General features: G+C 40.7%; 1 protein-coding gene across 3 annotated transcripts; it reads right to left on the bottom strand.

The window, feature by feature from the left end:
• Positions 1 to 4,279: 4,279 nt before the first annotated feature.
• Positions 4,280 to 23,695, bottom strand: LOC118386663 (adenosine 3'-phospho 5'-phosphosulfate transporter 1-like). 3 transcript variants are annotated; one of them, XM_035774384.2, is made up of 4 exons: positions 23,338 to 23,695; positions 19,075 to 19,265; positions 18,654 to 18,814; positions 4,280 to 13,204 (listed from the first exon to the last, which is right to left on the bottom strand). In XM_035774384.2, exons 1-4 carry the CDS (start codon positions 23,523 to 23,525, stop codon positions 12,272 to 12,274), a joined length of 1,473 nt encoding a protein of 490 aa, XP_035630277.1. In that variant the 5' UTR covers positions 23,526 to 23,695; the 3' UTR covers positions 4,280 to 12,271. The 3 variants fall into 3 exon arrangements, with proteins under 3 accessions (XP_035630277.1, XP_035630278.1, XP_035630279.1); XM_035774385.2 differs by having other exon boundaries at positions 23,309 to 23,694; XM_035774386.2 differs by having other exon boundaries at positions 23,066 to 23,684.
• Positions 23,696 to 24,707: the final 1,012 nt, after the last annotated feature.

Raw genomic sequence — 24,707 nt, 5'->3', positions numbered from 1 at the left:
GAACTGCAGATTTTTTACTTTGTAAACTCGGGGATTCGATCTAGCAACCTTTCGGTTACTGGCCCAACGCTCTAACCACTAGGCTACCTGCTAACCACTAGGCTACCTGCTGCCCCAAGGACCTGTCTATATAAGGTCCCACAGTTGACAGTCCACAGTGGCCTCCATCATTCTTAAATGGAAGAAGTTTAGAACCACTCTTCCTAGAGCTGGCCACCCGGCCAAACTGAGCAATCGGGGGAGAAGGGCCTTGGTCAGGGAAGTGACCAAGAACCTCATGGTCAATCTGACAGAGTTCCTCTGTGGAGATAGGAGAACCTTCCAGAAGGACAACCATCTCTGCAGCACTCCACCAATCAGGCTTTTATGGTAGAATGGCCAGACGTAAGCCATTCCTCAGTAAAAGGCACATGACAGCCCGCTTCGAGTTTTCCACAAGGAACCTAAAGGACTCTGACCATGAGAAACAAGATTCTCTGGTCTGATGAAACCAAGATTGAACTCTTTGGCCTGAATGCCAAGTGTCACGTCTGGAGGAAACCTGGCACTATCCCTACGTTGAAGCATGGTGGTGGAAGCATCATAGTGTGGGAAGTTTTTCAGAGGCATGGACTTGGAGACTAGTCAGAATTGAAGAAAAGATGAACGGAGTAAAGTACAGAGAGATCTTTGATGATAACCTGCTCCGGAACACTCAGGACCTCAAAGGTTCACCTTCCAACAGGACAACGACCCTTAGCACACAGCCAACACACACAACCAAGACAACGCAGGAGTGGCTTCGGGAATAGTCTCAATGTTGTTGAGTGTCCCAGCCAGAGCCCGGACTTGAACCCGATCAAACATCTCTGGAGATAACTGAAAATAGCTGTGCAGCAACGCTCTTCATCATACATGACAGAGCTCGAAAGGATCTGCAGAGAAGACTGGGAGAAACTCCCCAAATACAGGTGTGCCAAGCGTGTAGCATCATACCCAAGAAGACTCGAGGCTGTAATCACTGCCAAAGATGCTTCAACAAAGTACTGAGTAAAGGGTCTGAATACTTATGTAAATGTTACATCAGATTTATTTTATTACATTTTTTATTAGCAAAAATTCGAAAAAACTGTTTTTGATTTTGTCATTATGGCATGTGTAGATTGATGAGGGAAAAAATGCTATAATGTAACTAAATTTGAAAAAAGTCAAGGGGACTGAATACTTTCCGAATGCACTGCTGGAGTTGGACGCTACATTTGTTTGCGTTTGTTCACCAGAGGTAGAGGCAGTAAGTGGCTGTGTTTGTGACTGTGTGCAAGTGTGAGGGGACGCATTTGCTCGCTGCAGCGTACCCACATCCATACACCCCCCAACATTGTGTGTAATGAGACATTTTTCTGAGTTAATTTTGTGCAATTCTACACATTTTACCATGTGGCGGAGAGGAAAATGTGCTGTTTTACAGCTCATTTCCTGCAATTCTACACGTTTTGCCATAGGGTGGAGAGAAATAATTGCAGTTTGTTTGCAGTTTGCAGGTCGGGCACTGATGTTGGGCGATAAGGCCTGGCTCGAGGGGTTGCGTTCTAATTCACACCAAAGGTGTTCGATGGGGTTGAGGTCAGGGCTCTCTGCAGGCCAGTGAAGTTCTTCCACACCGATCTCGACAAACTATTGCTGTATGGACCTTGTTTGGTGCACAGGGGCATTGTCATGCTGAAACGGTAAAGGGCCTTCATCTAGAATGTCATTGTATGCTGTAGCGTTAAGATGCCCCTTCACTGGAAGGGGCCTAGCCCACACAATGACAAATTGCCCCAGACCGTTATTTCTCCTCCACCAAACTTTACAGTTGGCACTATGCATTGGGGCAGGTAGCGTTCTCCTGGCGTGCGTCAAACCCAGATTCGTCTGTCGGACTGCCAGATGGTGCAGCGTTATTCATCACTCCAGAGAACGCCTTTCCACTGCTCCAGAGTCCAATGGCGGAGAGCTTTACACCACTCCAGCCGACGCTTGGCATTGCACATGGTGATCTTAGGCTTGTGTCCAGCTGCTTGGCCATGGAAACCCATTTCATGAAGCTCTGAAGAAACAGTTCTTGCGCTGATCTTGCTTCCAGAGGCAGTTTGGAACTCAATAGTGTGTGTTGCAACCAAGGACAGCACTCTGCAGTCCTGTTCTGTGAGCTTGTGTGGCCTACCAATTTGCGGCTGAGCCTAGGGCCAGTTGCCCATCCCCGAGGTAGAATATGTTTTTCAACTTGAACCACAACAGTAATGGTAGTACTAACTACAGTCTGGTTCCACCACCCCTGAGAATGTCTCTGTTTCTACTCTCAGGTAGTTGACCCACAAAGATATGTTCTGAGATTATGAGTTATTCAGGCAATCAGTGAGATGCATAAAAAAGTTGCCACAAATTCTTTGAAATCACATGGTTTGTAAGTATAACACAGAGGCCTGCTGAGGGGGTGGAGATAATGAGTGGAATTGCACTTGAAACATTTTAGTTTTCAGATATTTTATGGAAATTAGTTGTGGGTGTCTTGCCCACTTCTCAAACATGGGTTAAGTCATTTTGATACTGAGAGGTCTGACCAAGCTATGGCTTGCGCAGTCATGTGTCATTTTGAAACATGATCGATGGAGACCCCCTGCTCGGCTACTATAAATATCAGTGGCCTATTCAGTGGAGTGAAACAATCAGAATGCAGTAGTAGATTTGTAAAAAAATAATAATAATAATTAAAAAAAGCTTAATCCCAGCACACCCTGATGGGGATTCATTTTTAGACTGGACTTTTAAACATTCCATTTCCCCTGACAATTTTGTTTTACTACTGAAACTAGAGGTTTCACATGTAGTAAAGATTTAACTTGTGTGACTTCAGGTTCAACAAATGACTTCCTGTGGAACACTTTTTTCTTTAAAAAAAAAAATCTGTGGTTTTCGTCTTCATTCTTGACACCCACGGTGGTGACAAAATAAATTGTAGTAGTGTTGAGTTATTAGGAAACACTTGACGCAAGTAGGAGGTGATATGTTCATTCTTGAACACTGTACAACCTCGTTAGAAAAAATGATAAATCATCTAAATCCGATTATAGAAATGTTATCATGGGGGTGACTAATGTCAGTTGTTTTGGGCAATTAATGGATTTACTGTGGTTGACTCTGAATGGTGTGATATAATATATTTTTTTACAACGTCACAAGGATGTGTGTGCCATATTTGCTTTCATGGTAAACTGAAGCCACAAGATACAGTGAAACAAATATGGGCGAGCACAGCTTGCTCTCCACAAAATTACAATCTGTTTAGGTCAATGTGATTTCCATTGTACACTGAATATGTCACTATCTTTCTATTGTGGTGTCTTGCACAATACTAGTGTCATATTTCATTTCCATGACTTTTAAGGCTTGGGAATGAGTAGAGCAACAGGGTGACATGATAGAGAATCTGAATAGTAATCTGTGATATGTAATACATCATTGAGCTACTATATCTTCAATATCTGAAATGAAAAAATATTTTTAGTTCAACCTTGAAGAGGGAGGAATTCAGATTTTGAGAACCTGAGACGCGGACCTAAAATGAAGGACAAAATAACTCGACCCACCAATTTAGGATTAGATCAAGTGGGATGTAACATCACATTAATATGTCTGTTCTGTTCCACTACTACAGTAAGCTGTTTCACCAATTAACCCTTTCCTGCCATTCACAATGAAAGCCTGTAGTGACTGGTTAGTTTCCCCTACTCCTTTTTCTCTGCTCAGTTACATTACTGAAAAGAGGCATGGAGACGCCCACGTTATCACACACACACACACACTGATCTGGATGGCTTGGTAGTAGGAAGTGTTGTAATGAGAGCTCAGGGGGAAGTTCCCCCACGTGGCTATGTGTGTTTTTCACACGGGAATGAAAATATATCACATCACACATTACCATACTAGCTTCAATTGAACAACATAGGCTAAGAGATCACTTATGGAGAAGATGTTGAAACACTGTTCTCTTTTACACATTTACTGTAACAGACCTCACTTCTTACTGACTCCTTGAGGTAGGTAAATCAATACTTCCTACTGGATTAAGAGAACACCATCTTGTCCTCAGGTTACAATAACAAGAGGTAATAAGGAAATAATTAATCAGTAGTTTAGAGTAAGCCCCCCTAGGTCAGTTACATCTCATTGCACCCTGGCCTTTTCAATAACCCCCCAAAAAATCAAGATGGAAATCATAAATTCCAAGTCTTATAAAAACAAAAAACATTCGAAGACATGTATTTAAATGAATTTAATTATTTAAAATAAAAATCAATCAATCTAGCCTACTAGTTGAAATACTACAACGATAAAAAATAATAAAGTACCGGTTACATTGCATTACCCTTGTATGCAGAGGTCCTCATCCACACCAAACCCTAAGCCTGTCCAATCGATCCTTCACATACTAGAGAGAGCGTCAACCATCGCTATCCATTCAGGCCACATTAAAACATTCACACATGAAAGAACAGACAACAGTGCAGCTCTCCTCAAAATAAAGCATGTCATTATGGACAGATAAAAAATGCTAGTAATCCATCATAAGGAACATGTACTGTATGCAACTACACACCATGTGTCCAAAAAGGTTACAGTTTCAATTGAAGCAAAAGATCCCAAGACAATGTTTACAAAGGTTTGCATTGCTTTCTTCCCCAGGTTATTCCCCCAGGCAATGTTGAAGACTGTGAAAACCATTGACCTATCATGAATATGCCACGTCCCACGACCCATGCTATGACATTTGCTTTGCCAGTAGTACAGTACAGTAGTTTAACTGTAGTCCTTATCTAAGGCTGATAAAGATGGAGCTAACCGTCCATTCATACATCACCACCCTCAGCTTTGTCGTCAGAAACCAGAAGCATCCTGTTTTCAGGGGAAAGCAAAGAGCAAAAAGCCTGAAAACCAAATACTTCCGGTTTCTTCCGACCCCACTCACACATTTATTTTACGGGTGCTACGTTAGGTTAAAACACCAACTGACATTGAAACAAAAGTGTCAAGCTAATTAATGCAAACAGAACATCAAAAGAATGTGCAGTGCCTTGCAAAAGTATTCAGACCTCTTGGATTTCTTCACATTTTATTGTTTTACAAAGTATTACAATTGATTGAATTGTCATTTTTTGTCAACAATCTACACAAAATACTCTGTCAAAGCGGAAGAAAGAAATCGTATTTTTTTTATTAATAAACATTTTAAAACATATAGATGTTGCATAAGTATTCAGTTCCCTGAGTCCATACATGTTAGAAACACCTTTGGCAGCAATTACAGCTGTGAGTCTGCTTGTGTAAGTCGAAAGCCTTGTTCACACTGTAGGCCTTAATGCTCAAATCAGTTTTGGACTACTGTACTGACTGTCCAAACAGCAAGTTACAAGTGGCCAAATCAGATGTGTAGGTTCAGACAGCAGACATTTGCTGACAAGGCTACACTTTTTGAGCTAACCACAGCAGTCAACTAGCTAGCAAAGTAGTTGTTTAGCTTTCTAGCACATTCACTCATTTGTTTGTAAACAATTACCAAGCTAGTTAGCTACCACATGTGCTTGTCAAACTGTCAACAGAGTAGCTAGCAAGCAACAAGATAAGCCGAATAACAATCTAAAAACCACTTGAGGGTAAATAAATCACACTGGACTGTACAGACATGGCCAGGAATCAGATTTGTATCTGACTTCAAAGTACCTATGAAGGTGGTTTGAAATGTGACTTGAAATTGTGCTTTTTGGCTGTTCAGACTGCAGGAAAAAGATTAAAATCAGATATGCAAATAAATATGATTGAGTCACTTCAAACTGCCAATGTGAACATGGCTTGGGCTTTGCACACCTGAATTGTGCAATATTTGCCTATTAATCTTTTCAAAATTCTTCAAGCTCTGTCAAGATGTTGGGGATCAAAGCTGGACAGCAATTTTCAAGTCTTACCATAGTATTTCCACCATGCTTGAAAATAAGGAGGCAGTTATTCAGTGATGTGTGTGGTGTTGGATTTGCCCCAAACATAGGGATTAGAATTTAGGCCCAAAAAGTGTATGCCTTTGCCATGTTTTTTTGCCGTATTACTTTAGCACCTTGTTGCATACAAGATGCATGTTTTGGAATAGTTTTATTTAGTATATTTGTGTTCCTCTCACTGTCATTTAGGTCATTATTCTAGAGTCACTACAATGTTGTTCATCCGTCCTCAGTTCTGTTCCATCACAGCCATTGTACTCTGTAACCGTTTTAAAATAACCAATGGCCTCATGGTGACATCCCTGAGCAGTTTAATTCCGGACTATCTTTGAAGTGTCTGGGTGGTTTAATACACAATGCACTGCATCATTATTAACTAGACCATGCTAAAATATATTCAATGTCTGACTTGTTATTGTTACCCATTTACCAACCACTGCCATTTTTAAGAGGCCTTCGTAAAGCTCCCTAGTCTTTGTAGTTGAATCTGTGATTGAAATTCAATACTTGACTGAGGGACCTCACAGATGTACAGTGCATTCGGAAAGTATTCAGACCCCTTAACCATTTCCACATTTTGTTACCTTACAGCCTTATTGTTAAATGTATTACATTTATATTTCTCCTCATCAATCTACACACAATACAACAGGTTTTTATTTTATTTTATTTTAGCAAATGTATATATACAGTGCCTTGCGAAAGTATTCGGCCCCCTTGAACTTTGCGACCTTTTGCCACATTTCAGGCTTCAAACATAAAGATATAAAACTGTATTTTTTTGTGAAGAATCAACAACAAGTGGGACACAATCATGAAGTGGATTGACATTTATTGGATATTTCAAACTTTTTTAACAAATCAAAAACTGAAAAATTGGTCGTGCAAAATTATTCAGCCCCCTTAAGTTAATACTTTGTAGCGCCACCTTTAGCTGCGATTACAGCTGTAAGTCGCTTGGGGTATGTCTCTATCAGTTTTGCACATCGAGAGACTGAATTTTTTTCCCATTCATCCTTGCAAAACAGCTCGAGCTCAGTGAGGTTGGATGGAGAGCATTTGTGAACAGCAGTTTTCAGTTCTTTCCACAGATTCTCGATTGGATTCAGGTCTGGACTTTGACTTGGCCATTCTAACACCTGGATATGTTTATTTTTGAACCATTCCATTGTAGATTTTGCTTTATGTTTTGGATCATTGTCTTGTTGGAAGACAAATCTCCGTCCCAGTCTCAGGTCTTTTGCAGACTCCATCAGGTTTTCTTCCAGAATGGTCCTGTATTTGGCTCCATCCATCTTCCCATCAATTTTAACCATCTTCCCTGTCCCTGCTGAAGAAAAGCAGGCCCAAACCATGATGCTGCCACCACCATGTTTGACAGTGGGGATGGTGTGTTCAGGGTGATGAGCTGTGTTGCTTTTACGCCAAACATAACGTTTTGCATTGTTGCCAAAAAGTTCAATTTTGGTTTCATCTGACCAGAGCACCTTCTTCCACATGTTTGGTGTGTCTCCCAGGTGGCTCGTGGCAAACTTTAAAATGACACTTTTGATGGATATCTTTAAGAAATGGCTTTCTTCTTGCCACTCTTCCATAAAGGACAGATTTGTGCAATATACGACTGATTGTTGTCCTATGGACAGATTCTCCCACCTCAGCTGTAGATCTCTGCAGTTCATCCAGTGATCATGGGCCTCTTGGCTGCATCTCTGATCAGTCTTCTCCTTGTATGAGCTGAAAGTTTAGAGGGACGGCCAGGTCTTGGTAGATTTGCAGTGGTCTGACACTCCTTCCATTTCAATATTATCGCTTGCACAGTGCTCCTTGGGATGTTTAAAGCTTGGGAAATCTTTTTGTATCCAAATCCGGCTTTAATCTTCTTCACAACAGTATCTCGGACCTGCCTGGTGTGTTCCTTGTTCGTCATGATGCTCTCTGCGCTTTTAACGGACCTCTGAGACTATCACAGTGCAGGTGCATTTATACGGAGACTTGATTACACACAGGTGGATTGTATTTATCATCATTAGTCTTTTAGGTCAACATTGGATCATTCAGAGATCCTCACTGAACTTCTGGAGAGAGTTTGCTGCACTGAAAGTAAAGGGGCTGAATAATTTTGCACGCCCAATTTTTCAGTTTTTGATTTGTTAAAAAAGTTTGAAATATCCAATAAATGTCGTCCCACTTCATGATTGTGTCCCACTTGTTGTTGATTCTTCACAAAAATACAGTTTTATATATTTATGTTTGAAGCCGGAAATGTGGCAAAAGGTCGCAAAGTTCAAGGGGGCCGAATACTTTCGCAAGGCACTGTATAATTTTTTTTTAACCTAATTTACATAAGTATTCAGACCCTTTGCTATGAGACTCAAAATGGAGCTCAGGTGCGTCCGGTTTCCATTAATCATCCTTGAGATGTTTCTTCAACTTCATTGGAGTCCACCTGTGGTAAATTCAATTGATTGGACATGGTTTGGAAAGGCCACACACCTGTCTATATAAGGTCACACAGTTGACAGTGCATGTCAGAGCAAAAACCAAGCCATGAGGTCGAAGGAATTGTCCGTAGAGCACAGAGACAAGATTGTGGCGAGGCACAGATCTGGGGAAGGCTCCCAAAACATTTCTGCAGCATTGAAGGTCCCCAAGAACACATTGGCCTCCATTATTCTTAAATGGAAGAAGTTTGGAAACCAGATTCTCTTGTCTGATGAAAGTAAGAATTAACTCTTTGGCCTGAATGCCAATCGTCATGTCTGGAGGAAACCTGGCACCATCCCTACGGTGAAGCATGGTGGTGGCAGCATTATGCTGTGGGGATGTTTTTCAGCGGCAGGGACTGGTAGACTAGTCAGGATCGAGGGAAAGGAACAGAGTAATGTACAGAGAGCTCCTTGATGAAAACCTGCTCTAGAACACTCAGGACCTCAGACTGGGGCACAGGTTCACCTTCCAACAGAACAACAACCCTAAGCACACAGATAAGACAACCGGGAGTGGTTTTGTGACAAGCCTCTGAGTGGCCCAGCCAGAGCCCGGACTTGAATCCGATTGAACATCTCTGGAGACCTGGAAATAGATGTGCATCCAACCTTACAGAGCTTAAGAGGATCTGCAGAGAAGAATGTGAGAAAATCCACAAATGCAGGTGTGCCAAGCGTGTAGGGTCATATGCAAGAAGACTCCAGGCTGTTATCGCTGCCAAAGGTGCTTCAACAAAGTACGGAGTAAAAAGGGTCTAAATACTTATGTAAAATGTTTTGTTTTTTTTGTAATAAATTTCCCAAAAATTCAAAACCTGTTTTTGCTTTGTCATTATGTGGTATTGTGTGTAGATTGATGAACAAAAATCTATTTAATCAATTTTAGATTGAGGCTGTAACGTAGCAAAATCTGGAGTCAAGGGGTCTGAATACTTTCCGAAAACACTTTATGTAAGGGGGACAAAGGAAGGGTTAGTAATTTAAAATAATGTCAACCCATATTATTTCACACAGTAAGTCCATGTAACTTATGTGATTTGATAAGCTAAATTTGACTCCTTAACTAATTTAAGGGCTGAATACATATGCAAAGACTTTATTTCGCATATTTTTTATTAATGAAAAGAAATCCACTTTGACAGAGTATTGTTGACAAAATTACAATTAAATCCATTTTCATCCCACTTTGTAACAAAATGTGATATAATCAAGGGGGTCTGGATACTTTTACAAGGCACTGTATAGCCAATAAGACATGTGTACAGCCTATACATAGGACATTTATATTGTTGTGAGTCATTCACTTATCTCAAGTGTTGAAGCAAAAGTAGATGGGCTGAACCAAAGTTACTGACAAAGAGAGCTGTAAATTTGAATGTACAACTTTATAAAATGTGAATGCAGTTTGTCAAATCTTTTAGTTGTCTCTATGGGTGATTATTGACTTTATAGCTTGTTTGAATACAAATTCACATTTGCAATTTAATAATACCAGAACAACTGGTCTACAGTACCAGTCAAAAGTTTGTACACACCTACTCATTCAAGGGTTTCTTTATTTTTTAAACTATTTTCTACATTGTAGAATAATAGCGAAGACATCAAACCTAAAGAGAATGTCAAGAGTGTGCAAAGCTGTCATCAAGGCAAAGGGTGACTACTTTGAAGAATCTCAAATATGAAATATATTTTGATTTAACACTTTTTTGGTTACTACATGATTCAATATGTTATTTCATAGTTTTGATGTCTTCACTATTATTCTACAATGTAGAAAAACCCTGAAATGAGTAGGTGTGTCCAAACTTTTGACTGGTACTGTATGTCCTGTTCCAAATGATTTGTAGTCTACCCATTAATGATTGTTAGTGTAAGATAGTGTAACAAATAATTAAAGTATTTGGTTTGATTGTAAAAGCTGTACACGTAGGGCTAAATGAATTGCCTGGCAATTGGAAATCCTCCACTTTGTCTGGGTCAGCCAGGCCACTAAATGAATGCTATCATACTTAAACTTACATTCGGTATGAAAATGTATGTCATTTATCCAAATCAAATACTTCAATAATATGGTTTGCCTAGTTGAATCCTACACCAACAAAACAAGAGAACAAATAATTGTGCAGGCTGTTTGTTCCAAGAGCTGAAGTTCGAGTCATTCCGCCTGGTTGCAACTCTTGCTGGCATTTGACAGTTAATTGTCTTTTACCTGACCTAACGTAAGTACCTGACCTATTCAAAAATAAGATGGGCATCTTGAATGCTGCTTGAAATCTCTCTTTCCCCTCTCACTCCATATAAAATAGAACATAGTAACTCTGCAAAGCTCTTTTTGATGGTCTGCTGGTAAGCTGTGCATTTATTCTTGTGATGTTAGGAAAATAGTCAAACATTTTCTGTGGGGTCACTCAGTAACTTTCCTCATCATACACTATGGTAAAGCCATGAGGAACAACACATCAGTCAACTAAAGATGTATGAAATACGCTATTCTTATGATCTGAAAGGGCGGTAATTTGACTTGAGATCCGTCTGACACAACCTGGACGTTCGTGTAAATCCTTCCTTGATCTCAATGGTAGACTTCTTTAGTTAAGCACATAGATCTCAAGTCAGAATAATGCCAAAAGTGAGACCTCTACCATACCTGCTTCTTTATATGAAACAAATAAAATATTCTCAAGCAGCATTACCTGATCATGAACTGGTAATGATTACAAAAATGTATCTCATGCCATGTCCAAAATGTACAACAATGCAATTATTAGTTTTAAACTAAATTGATGCAGTATCTACACAGAGATGATTCAAAACGGGACCTTACTTGGGGCCTGCTCACCATAGTATCTCATGTCCTCTTTTCACAGAGGCCTTATAAGCTTAATATAGTGCCATTCACAATATTGCAGTATACAGCTCATGTACTAGTGATTACCCCAAAACTACAAACATCAGACTTTTGTTCTTTGACTGCAGCTCCAGAAGCATATCGCAAAGGCTGAAATCAATAGCCATTTTATTAGTTGTTTACATTTGACATGCCAATGTTGCATGCGTTTGAACTGGGTTTGACAGACAAAACGTACAAGCGACGATTGCTGTGTAATTTTGGGGTCATAGACACTTAAACGGGCATGACTGCTGACTGGTCCAGCCAAATCACTCCCATTGACCTGTACCCTTGAAACCTGGCCCTAGGCAACACAGTGACTAAGGTCTGAATTTAATGACCGACTCTTTTGGCATAGAGAAACTACGTCACTGCCTACGTCGATAAGGGTAAAATATACATTCTGGGGACTCTCCCAACAAATCAAGAGGCAGATATGACAGAACGTTGTGATTTTGCAGGCAATAACTTTGCAGTGGTTTTAGTTAAGGTAGTTGATGCAAACTATCCACTTGCATAATTCACTCATTAAAAATAACCTCTGTGATCATTTTGCATTTTATTCAAGCAGATAAAGTAGTGACTTAGGCAGTGACATAGTTCCTCTATGACAAGTCCATCATTGAAATCAGACCCTAGTCACTGTGTTGCCTAGGGTTGGGTTTTTGAGACTAATTGACCTGTGTGACGACGGCTCGGTGCGTGTCAAGTCAAACACCTTTAAAAAGGCATTAGAATCCCTTTCTGTACCTTTCCTATGCAAAGTAGAAACCCATTAAATGAACACAAAAAGTCAAAAGGGACACACAGAGACAGAAAACAAACCCAACAAAAACGTGGCTTTAGTTTTTGTTTTTCCAGTTTCCCTCCTCAGACTCCTCCTCCTAGACCTTCTGCACCTGTGGCTGCGGCGCCCTGCGTCCTGCCTTCATGCGGATGCGGGCGTAGACGCGCAGGAAGAGGGCGAGGAAGACCACGGCCATGCCGAAGACCCCCACCATTGTGACGGCGTGGCCATACAGGAAACAGGAGAGCAGGATGGCGATGGCCTGCCGAAGGGTCATGATGATGGTGAAGATGGCGGCGCCGAACTGTGCGATGGTGTAGAAGATGAAGAGCTGGCCGCATGCTGAGCACACCGACAACAGCACGGCATGGAATGCAAACTCCGAATGTCGCGTCATGAAGGCCAGCGAGTCGAAGAAGGCGCCCTGCTCCAGCAGAGAGCCCACGGTGAAGAGGCAGGAGAAGAGGTTGACGCCGAACATCATCTGTACCGACGACATCTTGCACTTGAACAGGTTGTCCTGCCAGTTGGATGTGAAGCTGTCGAAGACGATGTAGCCGACCAAGATGACCACGCCGCTGAACGTAGTTACCGTAGACGGGTGCTTACTGGTCGTGCTTGTCAACAAGAACATGCTGACGCCCAGAGAGATCAGAGCCGCCGTCAGGTACTCCCAGTACTCGTAGCTCTTGTGCGACACAATCTTACCCATCAGCATGACGGGGATCACTTTAGAGGCCTTAGCCAGCACCTGGGTGGGGAAGCTGATGTACTTGAGAGCCTCGTACTGGCACCAGCTGCTGAGGACGTTGGAGAGCGAGGCGAACGAGTATTTATACATGGGCGCACCGTGGCGAGGCTGCTTGAATAGGAGACACCACAGGCCAGACACAGTCAGCGCCAGGATGCGGTTCATGAACACCAGGAACTGGGAGTCCTTGAAGCGCTCACCCTCCTCCTCGGGGGTGGAGGCCCCGTACGAGCGTGTCATCACCCTCTCCTGTAGGACACCCCATGTCAGGTAGGATGTCTGGAGAGAAAACAAGATAACATAGATAAGGAGACTAAACTGTATGAGATATAATTGTGAATATGTTGGTATCGCTGTTTAGTCTTTTACACTTGTGGGAATTGGCCTATATAGACAGTAGTGTTGCACGGTACACTGGTACCATGGTAGGTAATATCATGGTACCAAAACATCATAATAACAACATTTTAGAATACCGTAGTATCGTTTCATATGATACAACCAAATTCTTCTGCCCTACTAATCTAAAGAACCTGCTGGCGCCTGTAATAAAACATTTATAAAGTCAGCTACATTTAAGCAACAGCCACTAGTCTCTTGTATGCGCAGGTCCCATAATATCCACGTCACTTTCATGCGCATATCACGTGCGGCAGCTATAACCAGCCAGCCACATACCCTACCTGCCCTCACTCACCTGCTTCTCGCTAATTATTTGTTTGATAAAAAAAGTTGTTCAGTCATGTTACCTAGCTAGCGAACAACCTGGTAGGTCTAGGCAGATTTGATTGACCCAGGAAGAAAGGAAAAGGGTCTGCTACTCATGAGATGTGCTTCAAAGGTAAGATTAATATAGGCCTAATGCAAGCCTAAACTATATCAATACATTTCTCTTTATGGTGCTCCTTAAATTTGGTTAGGTCAAATGAAATCAAGCTTTATTTATATAGCACATTTCAGACATGAATGCAACACAATGCGCCTCACAGAAAAACACAAATAAACAATGAAAAATTCAATATTTACTACACAAGAATCACAAGAGGATAAAAAACTGAAAGACTAACGTTTTAAAAGTTGGAAGCAGTGTGTGTGTGTTTGTGGGATAGAGGGAGACAGGAAGGGAGAGTGTGTGTGTTTGTGTTAACTGAAGAGTAAAGAAGGTTTCATGCAGTGTTTTCCCCTTACTGCTACAATGACATGGAGATCATTATGCATGTACAGTTGAAGTCGGAAGTTTACGTACACTTCGGTTGGAGTCATTAAAACTTGTTTTTCAACCACTCCAAAAATGTCTTGTTAACAAACTATAGTTTTGGCAAGTTGGTTAGGACATCTACTTTGTGCATGACACAAGTAATTTTTCCAACAATTGTTTACAGACAGATTATTTCACCTATAATTCATTGTATCACAACTCCAGTGGGTCAGAAGTTTACATACATAAATTGACTGTGCCTTCAAACAGCTTGGAAAATTCCAGAAAATTATGTTATGGCTTTAGAAGCTTCTGATAGGCTAATTGATATCATTTGAGTCAATTGGAGGTGTAACTGTGGATGTATTTCTAGGCCTACCTTCAAATTCAGTGCCTCTTTGCTTGACATCATGGGAAAAATCTAAAGAAATCAGCCAAGACCTTAATTTATTTTTTTGTAGACCTCCACAAGTCTGGCTCATCCCTGGGGGCAATTTCCAAACGCCTAAAGGTACCACCGTTCATCTGTACAAACAATAGTACGCAAGTATAAACACCATGGGACCACGCAGCCTTCATATCGCTAAGGAAGGAGACGTGTTCTGTCTCCTAGAGATGCGAAAAGTGCAAATCAATCCCAGAACAACAGCAAAGGACCTTGTGAAGATGCTGGAGGAAAAAGGTACATAAGTATCTATATCCACAGTAAAACGAGTCACCATATCACCATAACCTGAAAGGCCACTCAGCAAGGTAGAAGCCACTGCTCCAAAACCGCCATGAAAAATCCAGAATATGGTTTGCAACTGCACATGGGGACAAAGATCGTACTTTTTGGAGAAATGTCCTCTGGTCTGATGAAACGAAAAATAGAACTGTTTGGCCATAATGACTTATGTTTGGAGGAAAAAGGGGGAGGCTTGCAAGCCAAAGAACGCCATTCCAACCGTGAAGCACGGGGGTGGCAGCATCAGTGGAGGTGCTTTGCTGCAGGAGGGACTGGTGCACTTCACAAAATAGATGGCATCATGAGGTAGGGAAATTATGTGGATATATTGAAGCAACATCTAAAGACATCAGTCAGGAAGTTAAAGCTTGGTCGCAAATGAGTCTTCCAAATGGACAATGACCCCAAGCATGCTTCTAAAGCTTACATCACAAAGCCCTGGCCTCAATCCTATAGAACATTTATGGGCAGAACTGAAAAAATGCGTGTGAGCGAGGAGGCCTACAAACCTGACTCCAGTTACACCAGCTCTGTCAGGAGGAATGGGCCAAAATTCACCCAACTTATTGTGGGAAGCTTGTGGAAGGCTACCCGAAACGTTTGACCCAAGTTCAACAATTTAAAGGCAATGCTACCAAATACTAATTGAGTGTATGTAAACTTCTGACCCACTGGGAATGTGATGAAAGAAATCAAATCTGAAATAAATAATTCTCTCTACTATTATTCAGACATTTCACATTCTTAAAATAAAGTGGTGATCCTAACTGACCTAAAACAGGGAATTTTTACGAGGATTAAATGTCAGGAATTGTGAAAAACTGAGTTTTAATGTATTTGGCTAAGGTGTATGTAAACTTCAACTGTAGGTACTCCTATAGGCTTAATTTAGAGTTATTAATGTAACTTTATATGTTCTATAAACGTTGGCCTGCATGTTTAGATTTTTAATACACTGTAAGGCTGCATGATATGACTAATGATGATTTGAAAAAGTAGCATGAAAGGCATGAACCCTTCTTTTTGTGTGTGTAGGCTGTACACTCTTTCATAATTTGACAAGCACTTGATAATGCCTCGAATTTCCCGGCGGAATCCCCTTCGTGTGGCCGTAATGCCCCATAAAACAATCTGTCTTTTGCAGCCAGTTGTGCCCTTAGGCTGAATATAATAATTAAAATTCACTTCTCCCTGAGTGCTGCGTGCTCCGAAGCACCTCTCACTCACATGACTCTCCATCACGTGATTGGGTCTCTCTCACAGGCTACAAGTGAAGACAGACACATCGGGGTCGCAACTGTGCTCGTTCTTATCCAATTCCGAGGAGCATATTGAAGATATTGGAAGAACTGTCCACATTTACTTTTAGTCAGCCAACAAGATGAGTAGGCCTAACAAACAGCAAAAACACTAGTCTATTGTTACTGTAATTGAATTATTCCAATATGTTTTCATTAATTTAATTCCCTTAATCTATTTTATGAGAATTTGTAAGATTCTTGTTTGCATAAAATACATGGAGACCAGTCTTATCAATAATAGATAAAAGTATTTATTCTCGGAGCGCGCTGCCACGTTACCACGAGCAACAGTTTATATACAATAACATGACGTCATTTCATTGCTTCTAGAATGAATCCCCTCCTCCCGACCTAGAATTAAGTGAGTTTAAAAGTTCATTCCAACTCACTAACACACACACACAGGTCACACAACATACCTTAATTAACTCTTGACCCCTCATCATTATCGATCACCACTTAGCTGACAGTTCTAATTAACAGAAAACTTAGGAATGCACTCACTGCCTTATCTAAAACACCCCAGAGCTAAGTTTCGTCGGTTCAACCATAGGTTAACGACCCTATCTTCTTACTTCACCCACAACCCATTCCTCTCTAGAATAGTTTAGAATGGTGTTCGTTATATTTAATTATTCCTTGTTCATGCCACATAATCCCTTTTTATGAACTAACCTTATTAATCAGATATTGTAAAACAGGGTATAGTTTACTTAGTTACAGTTCTAAAAATGGGGATATCGTTTAGTCATTTCTTCATAATATTCCTAACATCTATGTCAATCTACTGTCCCTCATATTACAAAAGTTGAACTATTCTATTCTGTGTGAAAAATAAATATTCCAAACAAATGAATACAACCACTTACCATCAAAAATACTTTTTTACGCAATGAGGCTGACACAGATCAGAACATTTGGCTTAAAATGTAGGAGTAGGTTATAAGCGCTAATGTTCCATTAACAGGAAAACACTATTATCAAAAGTGGCCGCAAATGCGATTATGTAATGCTTTTAATATAAAGGTGCATTTTTAATGGTGAAAATGATCTTTTCCCCAAACTTGAAACTCACCGCTGCTTATGTATGCCAGTTAGGCTCTCACCCACTGTAAAGCGGATTCATGTGCTTCATTTGAAGAAGTTATTTGTACACTTTAGTTGTGATACAAACCTTATCAAACCATATAGGTCAATGGGCTAGGCTACGAGGTGTGCGACTATGATTAGAAAAAGTCACAGAAAAAAAGGCATTGTTTTACACTGGGCTTCATTCACAAGTGATAATATATCATTCACAAGTGATAGGCTAATATTGTCACCCATCAGACTATTATTGATTAAATCTCGTCTTCACATATACTAAATAATATATGTGGGACATTTGTTTTGATTTAGAATGGACTATTATAATTTTCAAAAAAATACACGTCATCTATGTACTTAAATTGTGAATGGAGGACGCTTTTCCCGTTGTTCAGTAGGTTATACTCTTGTCGTTAAGAGAAGCAATGTGCTTAATATTAGGAAAGTTGAGAAATAAATATAGTAGGCCTAGCCTATAGAAAGCTTTATAGAGGCCTTCAAAACTTTCTCACACAATTGCATAGCCTATAGAAATGTTGCGCAACATGAGCTCATGGGCTCTCTTGAAGTGTTTGATTTGCATTGATGTCAGTGATTATTTAACCTTCATTTAACTAGGCAAGTCAATTAAGAACACGTTCTTATTTACAATGACGGCCTACCCCGGCCAAACCCGGACGATGCTGGGCCAATTGTGCGCCACCCCATGGGACTCAATCACGGCCGGATGTGATGCAGCCTTAACCAGGGACTGCAGTGAAGCCTCTTGCACTGAGATGCAGTGCCTTAGATCGCTGCGCCACTCGGGACACCAGAGTGCTGGCTACCAGGCAGTTATCAAGTTTGGTAGGCTATTAATGACCATCAGCAGCATCAGAGCTTGGAGAAGCCCATTTACTGTGACTAAACGGTCACGTGGAATTTGACTGCCTTCCTGAATTGTGACTGCCGGTTTGGTGGTAAAACAGTCACAGTAACAGCCCTAGTCATGCGTGCATTCAGGTGCATGTTCCGCAGTGACTTTTCTTTATAATATACAAACATATGCTCATTCTGTTCAGAACAACCCAGGGTATGCTGCCATGTCATCTTTTAACTGTTCATCAAACATAGTGATCATAAACGTTGACAGTATATGACATGACATTATGAAATGGAAATGTGAAGTGCACATTTGGACTCAGGTGTTTGGCTCGCTTGTATGAGATCAAAGCAGCATTTATTATAATCATCAACATCTCACAATTTATTTCACGTTACTGTACAGCCACTGCATTCCAATTTATGTGCTTATCAGTGCCCAAATCTGCAATTTTCAACCCATATACAGCATTGAGTGCAAAGGGCTACAACTAGAAAATCTACCCAATCAAAATTCAATACATTTGATTTATATAGCCCTTTTAACTACTTTACCTGAAGTCCCGCAGCGCAGAAGACTAACTTGAAGGCTTGTCTGGCCGACGAGCCCGAGTCAGCGTCATTTCTCGGAGCTATGGACACGTCGTCCAGGAGACCAGTCTTCGATTCACTACCAAACACACAGGCCTTTATGACAGGATAGCAAATGCCACGACCTGGGAGGGGAAAACACTGGTCAGGAAGATATTTTAAGGTCCAGAACACATCAACCATTCAATGATTCATCAAAACAAACACAATGATCATGTTAACATAGAGAAACTGTGAATTGCAACTTGAAGGATACACCGAGCTTTAACAGATAGAATTCAGAATTAATGTGGAGAAAAATTGTAGGTCTATTTGTGTGCGTATCGTTCTGCGTGCGTGCCAGCGTATATGCGTGCATTATCACCAGCCTGTAGAACATCCACACCTGTTTCGAGGTAGTTGATCTTCTTGAAGTAGCCGATGAGAAAGTAGCCAGGTATGATGATGGTGGCGTAGCCCAGCACATTGAGGAAGAAGCGGAACAACCACACGTCGTGCCAGTCCTGTAGTAACGAAGACTCTTTGTCAGCCGCCAGCGTAGACGGGAGGAGGATCAGCACCAGGCCAGGCCAAAGCCTTCAGCACATACAGGATAAAAGTACTAGTATTAGTACCGGAGGCATGGCAGGTAAGTTCTGTAATAGACTGGTTAACTATAATAAACTCTCAGCATCATGTTTTCCCCACATGGTTTAAGAGTGATGGATTGAAATACTGCACAAGCTTCTCTGATGAGATATTAAAACTTAAGATTCTAGTATTTATTTAGAACTTTAGACTTTAGTAGATTATGTGACTTGGGTGGGACATATTGGAAGGTGGGGGGGGGACACAATGTAATTTAAAGCATAATTAACACATAAACACCCATTGTCCTGAAAGCAGAGTAAAGAGAAGAGATGATCCATTTCTACACAACAGCCCCGTATTTATACAGGTAACACAACCGATTTCCACCTGTCATGTTCACCACTGATCCTTAACACTAGCATCCTTTCCCACAGATGCCCCTAATTTACCTGCACACACCAATAGCTCTCCTCTCCGTTACCCATCTGGGGAGGAAGGGGATGACCTAATCAGGCCGTGTGAAAGGTGTGCTCCCTCCCTGGCTACTGTGGCACAGTAGTGGATCACTTTCACTGGGAGGGAGGGCCCCCACCTCAGAGGCTTGCCTACCTCTGCCTGCATGCCTGACTGGCTCACACAAACAGAGGCTCTTTGTTTGAGACTCTACCCCCAGCCAGACCAGCCAGTCAAGCCACAGAAGCCACCACTGTAGCATCACCCAGTGCAACCTGGGCTTTGAACAAGCAGCTCATTACATGGTACTGCTACCAACACTCCAGCCGTAGCTGGAAAAATGTGTCCGAGGCAGAAATTTCTTCGCATTTAGGCTTCGTGCCGCAGTTGCTGGGATTCCATCTACGTATTGCAGGGGTCATCTTTGAAAGTTGCACAATTGGAAAGAGGGCCGTGTTGCTTTTACAGTACCAGTCAAACATTTGGACAAACCTACTCATTCAAGGATTTTTCTTTATTTTTACTATGTTGTAGAATAATAGTGAAGACTTCAAAACTATGAAATAACACATGTAAAATCATGTAGTAACCAAAAAAAGTGTTCAATCAAAATATATTGCCTTTGACAGCTTTGCGCACTCTTGGCATTCTCTCAACCAGCTTCATGAGGAATGCTTTTCCAACAGTCTTGAATTCCCATACATGCTGAGCACTTGTTGGCTGCTTCTCCTTCACTCTGCGGTCTAACTCATCCCAAACCATCTCAATTGGGTTGAGTCCGGGTGATTGTGGAGAGCAGGTCATCTGACGCAGCACCATCACTCTCATTCTTGGTCAAATAGCCCATACACAGCCAGGTGTGTTTTGGGTCAGTTGGATGTTGAAATGTGTCTGTTACATGAACTCTGTGAAGCATTTATTTGGGCTGCAATCCGAGGTACAGTTAACTATAATGAACGTATCCTCTCCAGCAGAGGTAACTCTGGGTCTTTCGAAGATGGTACTCATGAGAGACAGTTTCATCATAATGCTTGCTGGTTTTTGCAACTGCACTTTAAGAAACTTAAAAGTTCTTGACCTTCATGTCTTAAAGTAATGATGGACTGTAAATTTCTCTTTGCTTATTTGAGCTGTTCTTGCCATAAGATGGACTTAGCCCTATTTGGTAAAATACTAATCTTCTGTATACCTTGTCACAACACAACTGATTGGCTCAAATTCCACAAATGACATTTTAATAAGGCACACCTGTTAATTGAAATGTATTCCAGGTGAGTACAATATGAGCCTGGTTGAGAGAATGCCAAGAGTGTGCAAAGCTGACATCAAAGCAAAGGTTGGATACTTTGAAGAAAATAAAATATATTTTGATTTGTTAAAACACTTTTTGGTTATTAGATGATTCCATGTGTTATTTAATAGTTTTGATGTCTTCACTAGTTTTTTACTTTGCAGAAAATAGTAAAAATAAAGAAAAACCCTGGAATGGGTAGGTGTGTCCAAACTTTTGACTGGTACTGTAGGTACACTGCAACAGTTAGCCAAGGCCTAATTGTTGGAATGATTAGGAATGGATTGATTGAAAAAGCTTAATTTGAAAAAATCTAGCCATTAAAGACCCTGTGCTTCACTTTGTTCCAGGATGCTCAAAAATGCAGTGGGGGAATTTCTTGAAGGGACACCTTCCTTCTATAAATAAAGACTTAAGGGACAAGACTTATCTTCAGATAACATCAGATGACTTCAAAAAAGGATAGAAAAAACAAATGCATTGTTACTAAATATACATTGCATAATTGATTCTCCTCAGATGTGGAGGGAAAAATAGCTTGTTCAAGAGCTAAAATAGAACTGCTGGGTTGAGGTTTTCCTTTGAAGCTTACTAGGTCTTATGCATTCTGCCATGATAAAGATGGTGTGGAAGAAGTTGGCCCGAGTTGTAGGAAACCTATTGTATTCTTAATAAAAAAATATAAACACAACATGTAAAGTGTTGGTTCCATGTTTCATGACCTCAAATAAGAGATCCCATAAATGTTCAATTTGCACAAAAAGCATATTTCTCTCAAATTTGGTGAACAAATTTGTTTCCATCCCTGTTAATGAACATTTTCTCCTTTGCCAAGATAACCCATCCATTCACCTGACAGGTGTGGCATATCTAGAAGCTGATTAAACAGCACGATCATTACACAGGTGCCCCTTGTGCTGGGGAAAATAAAAGGCCACCAACATTTGCAGCTTTGTCACACAACACCATATATTTATCAAGTTGAGGGAGTGAGCAATTGGCATGCTGACTGCAGGAATGTCCACCAAAGACAGATAATTTAATGTTGATTTCTCTACTATAAGCCGCCTTAAAAGTAGTTTTAGAGAATTTGGCAGTATGCCCAACTGGCCTCACAACTGCAGACCCGGTGTACCCACGCCAGCCCTCCACATCCGGCTTCTTCACCTGCAGGATCGTCTGAGACCAGCACATAAACAGCTGATAAAATTTTGGAGTATTTCCGTCTGTAATAAATCCTTTTTTGGAGGGAAAAACTAATTCCCAGGCCCACCCATAGCTGCGCCCCTGCCCAGTTGTAAATCCATAGATTAGGGCCTCATGAATTTATTTAGACTGATTTCCTTATGAACTCAGTAAAACCGTTAATTGTTATGTTGCATTTATATTTTAGTTTAGTATAGTTGTAGCAAATGGCTTACTTAACGTCAAAACAGTAACATTGCATCCCTTACAGACTTATAGGACTTGAGACTAGTATGTTGGCCTGAACCCATAAATGCCTAAACTGTACACGTTTTTTTCTTCACATACCAGACAGGGCTGGTTCACAAACACAATAATATCCTAGAAAATCTGAACTGTCTACATTCATCAAATTGTAGTAATACAGCAAGTACTGATGGACTAAAAGCTGAAACGTATGAACAATTCAAGACAACATGCCAGATACATTTAGCAATAGCTAGGTTCTTCCTGCATTTATTCATATGGACCTAAGCGAACCTTTTCAGTGTAACTAGTCTACAACCTGTGACAAGAAAAACAATACTATTTACAAACATATACATAACTTTGATAACTTGTAATGACTTTGATTTGGGCATTTCAATCTGGGCTGTGTCAAATGTCAATACACAACAGTCTCTACATTTCAAGGTAAATTAGCTAACTAGCCAAACCATATCGTCGAGTGCAGTCTGACAGCTGTTTACATGGGCACGCTCACATTGACAACTGGCAGTTAGCTGTGCTAAATATATATATTTTTGCTTTACTTTGGGTTTAATGTGAATGCAATTCCAAATGAATGGTTAGAGGCATCAGCACGATGTGTTCCTACCTCCATAAAAAAGATGGCATTTTCCAACCACCAACACTTATTCTGGTCTAACACCTGGCGTTGCGAACACGCCGAACAACTCAAACACTTTAGCTACAATGAAGCGTTAACGCAAATTAACTGAGTAAATCCTTAATGTAAAAGCTCATTTCTTTCGGGCTGGCTGTTTCCTTTCCCGGTGCCTTCACAACTTATCAATTGCCTATGTGTTCACTTCAATAAAGAATTCCCTTCAGTGGAAACCTGGAAAATGCGAAGCCGGATTTCATTACATAGCTGAGATTGTAGACCTCCATCGCACATTGCCACCTGTAGGGCTGGAAGAATAAATGCACATGCCCGCTTTAAGAGCAGTACCAAGATAGGCAGCTAGTAAAGTGGGCAAAAACGGATTCTCAAATAAAAATTCCTGATCACATTTGACGACGATTTCATGGCGACCTTGGCTAGCTAAACTCATGCTTAGAAACGAGTTCCGGTCTAACGGTTGTCTCGCACCGAACTGCGCATGTGCAATCCATCAACTCAAAGGCGTCTTCGATATACATTTGTTTTTGGCGAAAATGAAAACGTGTCAGTTTATCACTTTCATGAGGTTGGAGTAATAACATCAGCTGCTTGAGACATTATCGCGAATAATCTAGTTTGTGCCTTTAGATCTAAGGAGGAATTGTTCACAAACACCGAACTGAGTATTTCGAAAGCGTTCCCGAGAAGTCTCGCGATATTGCGCCTCCGGATTTAGAAACTCTTGCCAGAACTGTATTTATAGGCTACAATATGTTCTATTATTTTATTTTTTCATTGTATTCACAGGAATGTCCCTGTATTGATATGTAATATTATTGTATCAACAAAAAAAACATATCAACCAAATTGCCAATTTATAAAGTATCTCCCAACAATGTAATAAAAACAATAACATTTTTCCAAAACATATTGCAATTAAAGTATTGAACCATTTATATTGGTGAGTTTTCATTTATCCACACCGAAAAGCACACGTTTGTAAAGTTATATATCCCTCAAAAGAGGAAGCCAGGTCAGCCAACACATGCAGTTATCTAGTTGAGGAACGCTCAACTCCTCGAACTTAGCTAGCAGTTATCTTGACAATTAAGTTGTCCAAAAACAGACATTCTACAAGCAAAAAACACAGTATACAAAACATTAGGAACACCTACCTAATAAAGTTTGTCAGTGCATGGACTCTACAAGGTCTTGAAAGCCTTACACAGGGATGCTGGCCCATGTTGCCTCCAATGCTTCCCACAGTTGTGTCAAGTTGGCAATGTCCTTTGGATGGTGGACCATTCTTGATACACACAGAAAACTGTTGAGTGTGAAAAACCCAGTAGCGCTGCAGTTCTTGACACACTCAAACCTATGCGTCTGGGACGTACTACAATTCCCTGTTCAAAGAACTAACATATTTTGTCTTGCCCACTCTCTGAATGGCACACATACACAATCCATGTCTCAATTGTCTCAATGCTTAAAGATCTTTCTCTAACCTGACTCCTCATCTACATTGAGATCATTTCCACAACCCCTGCCAAACAAACAGTGGTTTCCTAATCAACCGGACAAACAAATTAGCCTTGCTTATCTGGCTTATTCTGGAGTATTGACAAATTTAGTC

The sequence above is a fragment of the Oncorhynchus keta genome, chromosome 8 (assembly GCF_023373465.1).
Source record: "Oncorhynchus keta strain PuntledgeMale-10-30-2019 chromosome 8, Oket_V2, whole genome shotgun sequence".
Classification (NCBI taxonomy): Eukaryota; Metazoa; Chordata; class Actinopteri; order Salmoniformes; family Salmonidae; genus Oncorhynchus; species Oncorhynchus keta.
This window is presented reverse-complemented; position numbering and strand designations above follow the sequence as displayed.

What these genes read in the sequence shown, in the direction of transcription:
- LOC118386663 (XM_035774384.2), bottom strand. Translation starts at nt 23,525, where the DNA reads ATGAGTTTAGCTAGCCAAGGTCGCCATGAAATCGTCGTCAAATGTGAT. An exon ending in GATCAACTACCTCGAAACAG is followed by an intron (nt 18,815 to 19,074) that starts GTGTGGATGTTC and finishes TTCCCCTCCCAG; the next exon opens with GTCGTGGCATTTGCTATCCT. An exon ending in TCTGCGCTGCGGGACTTCAG is followed by an intron (nt 13,205 to 18,653) that starts GTAAAGTAGTTA and finishes TTTTCTCTCCAG; the next exon opens with ACATCCTACCTGACATGGGG.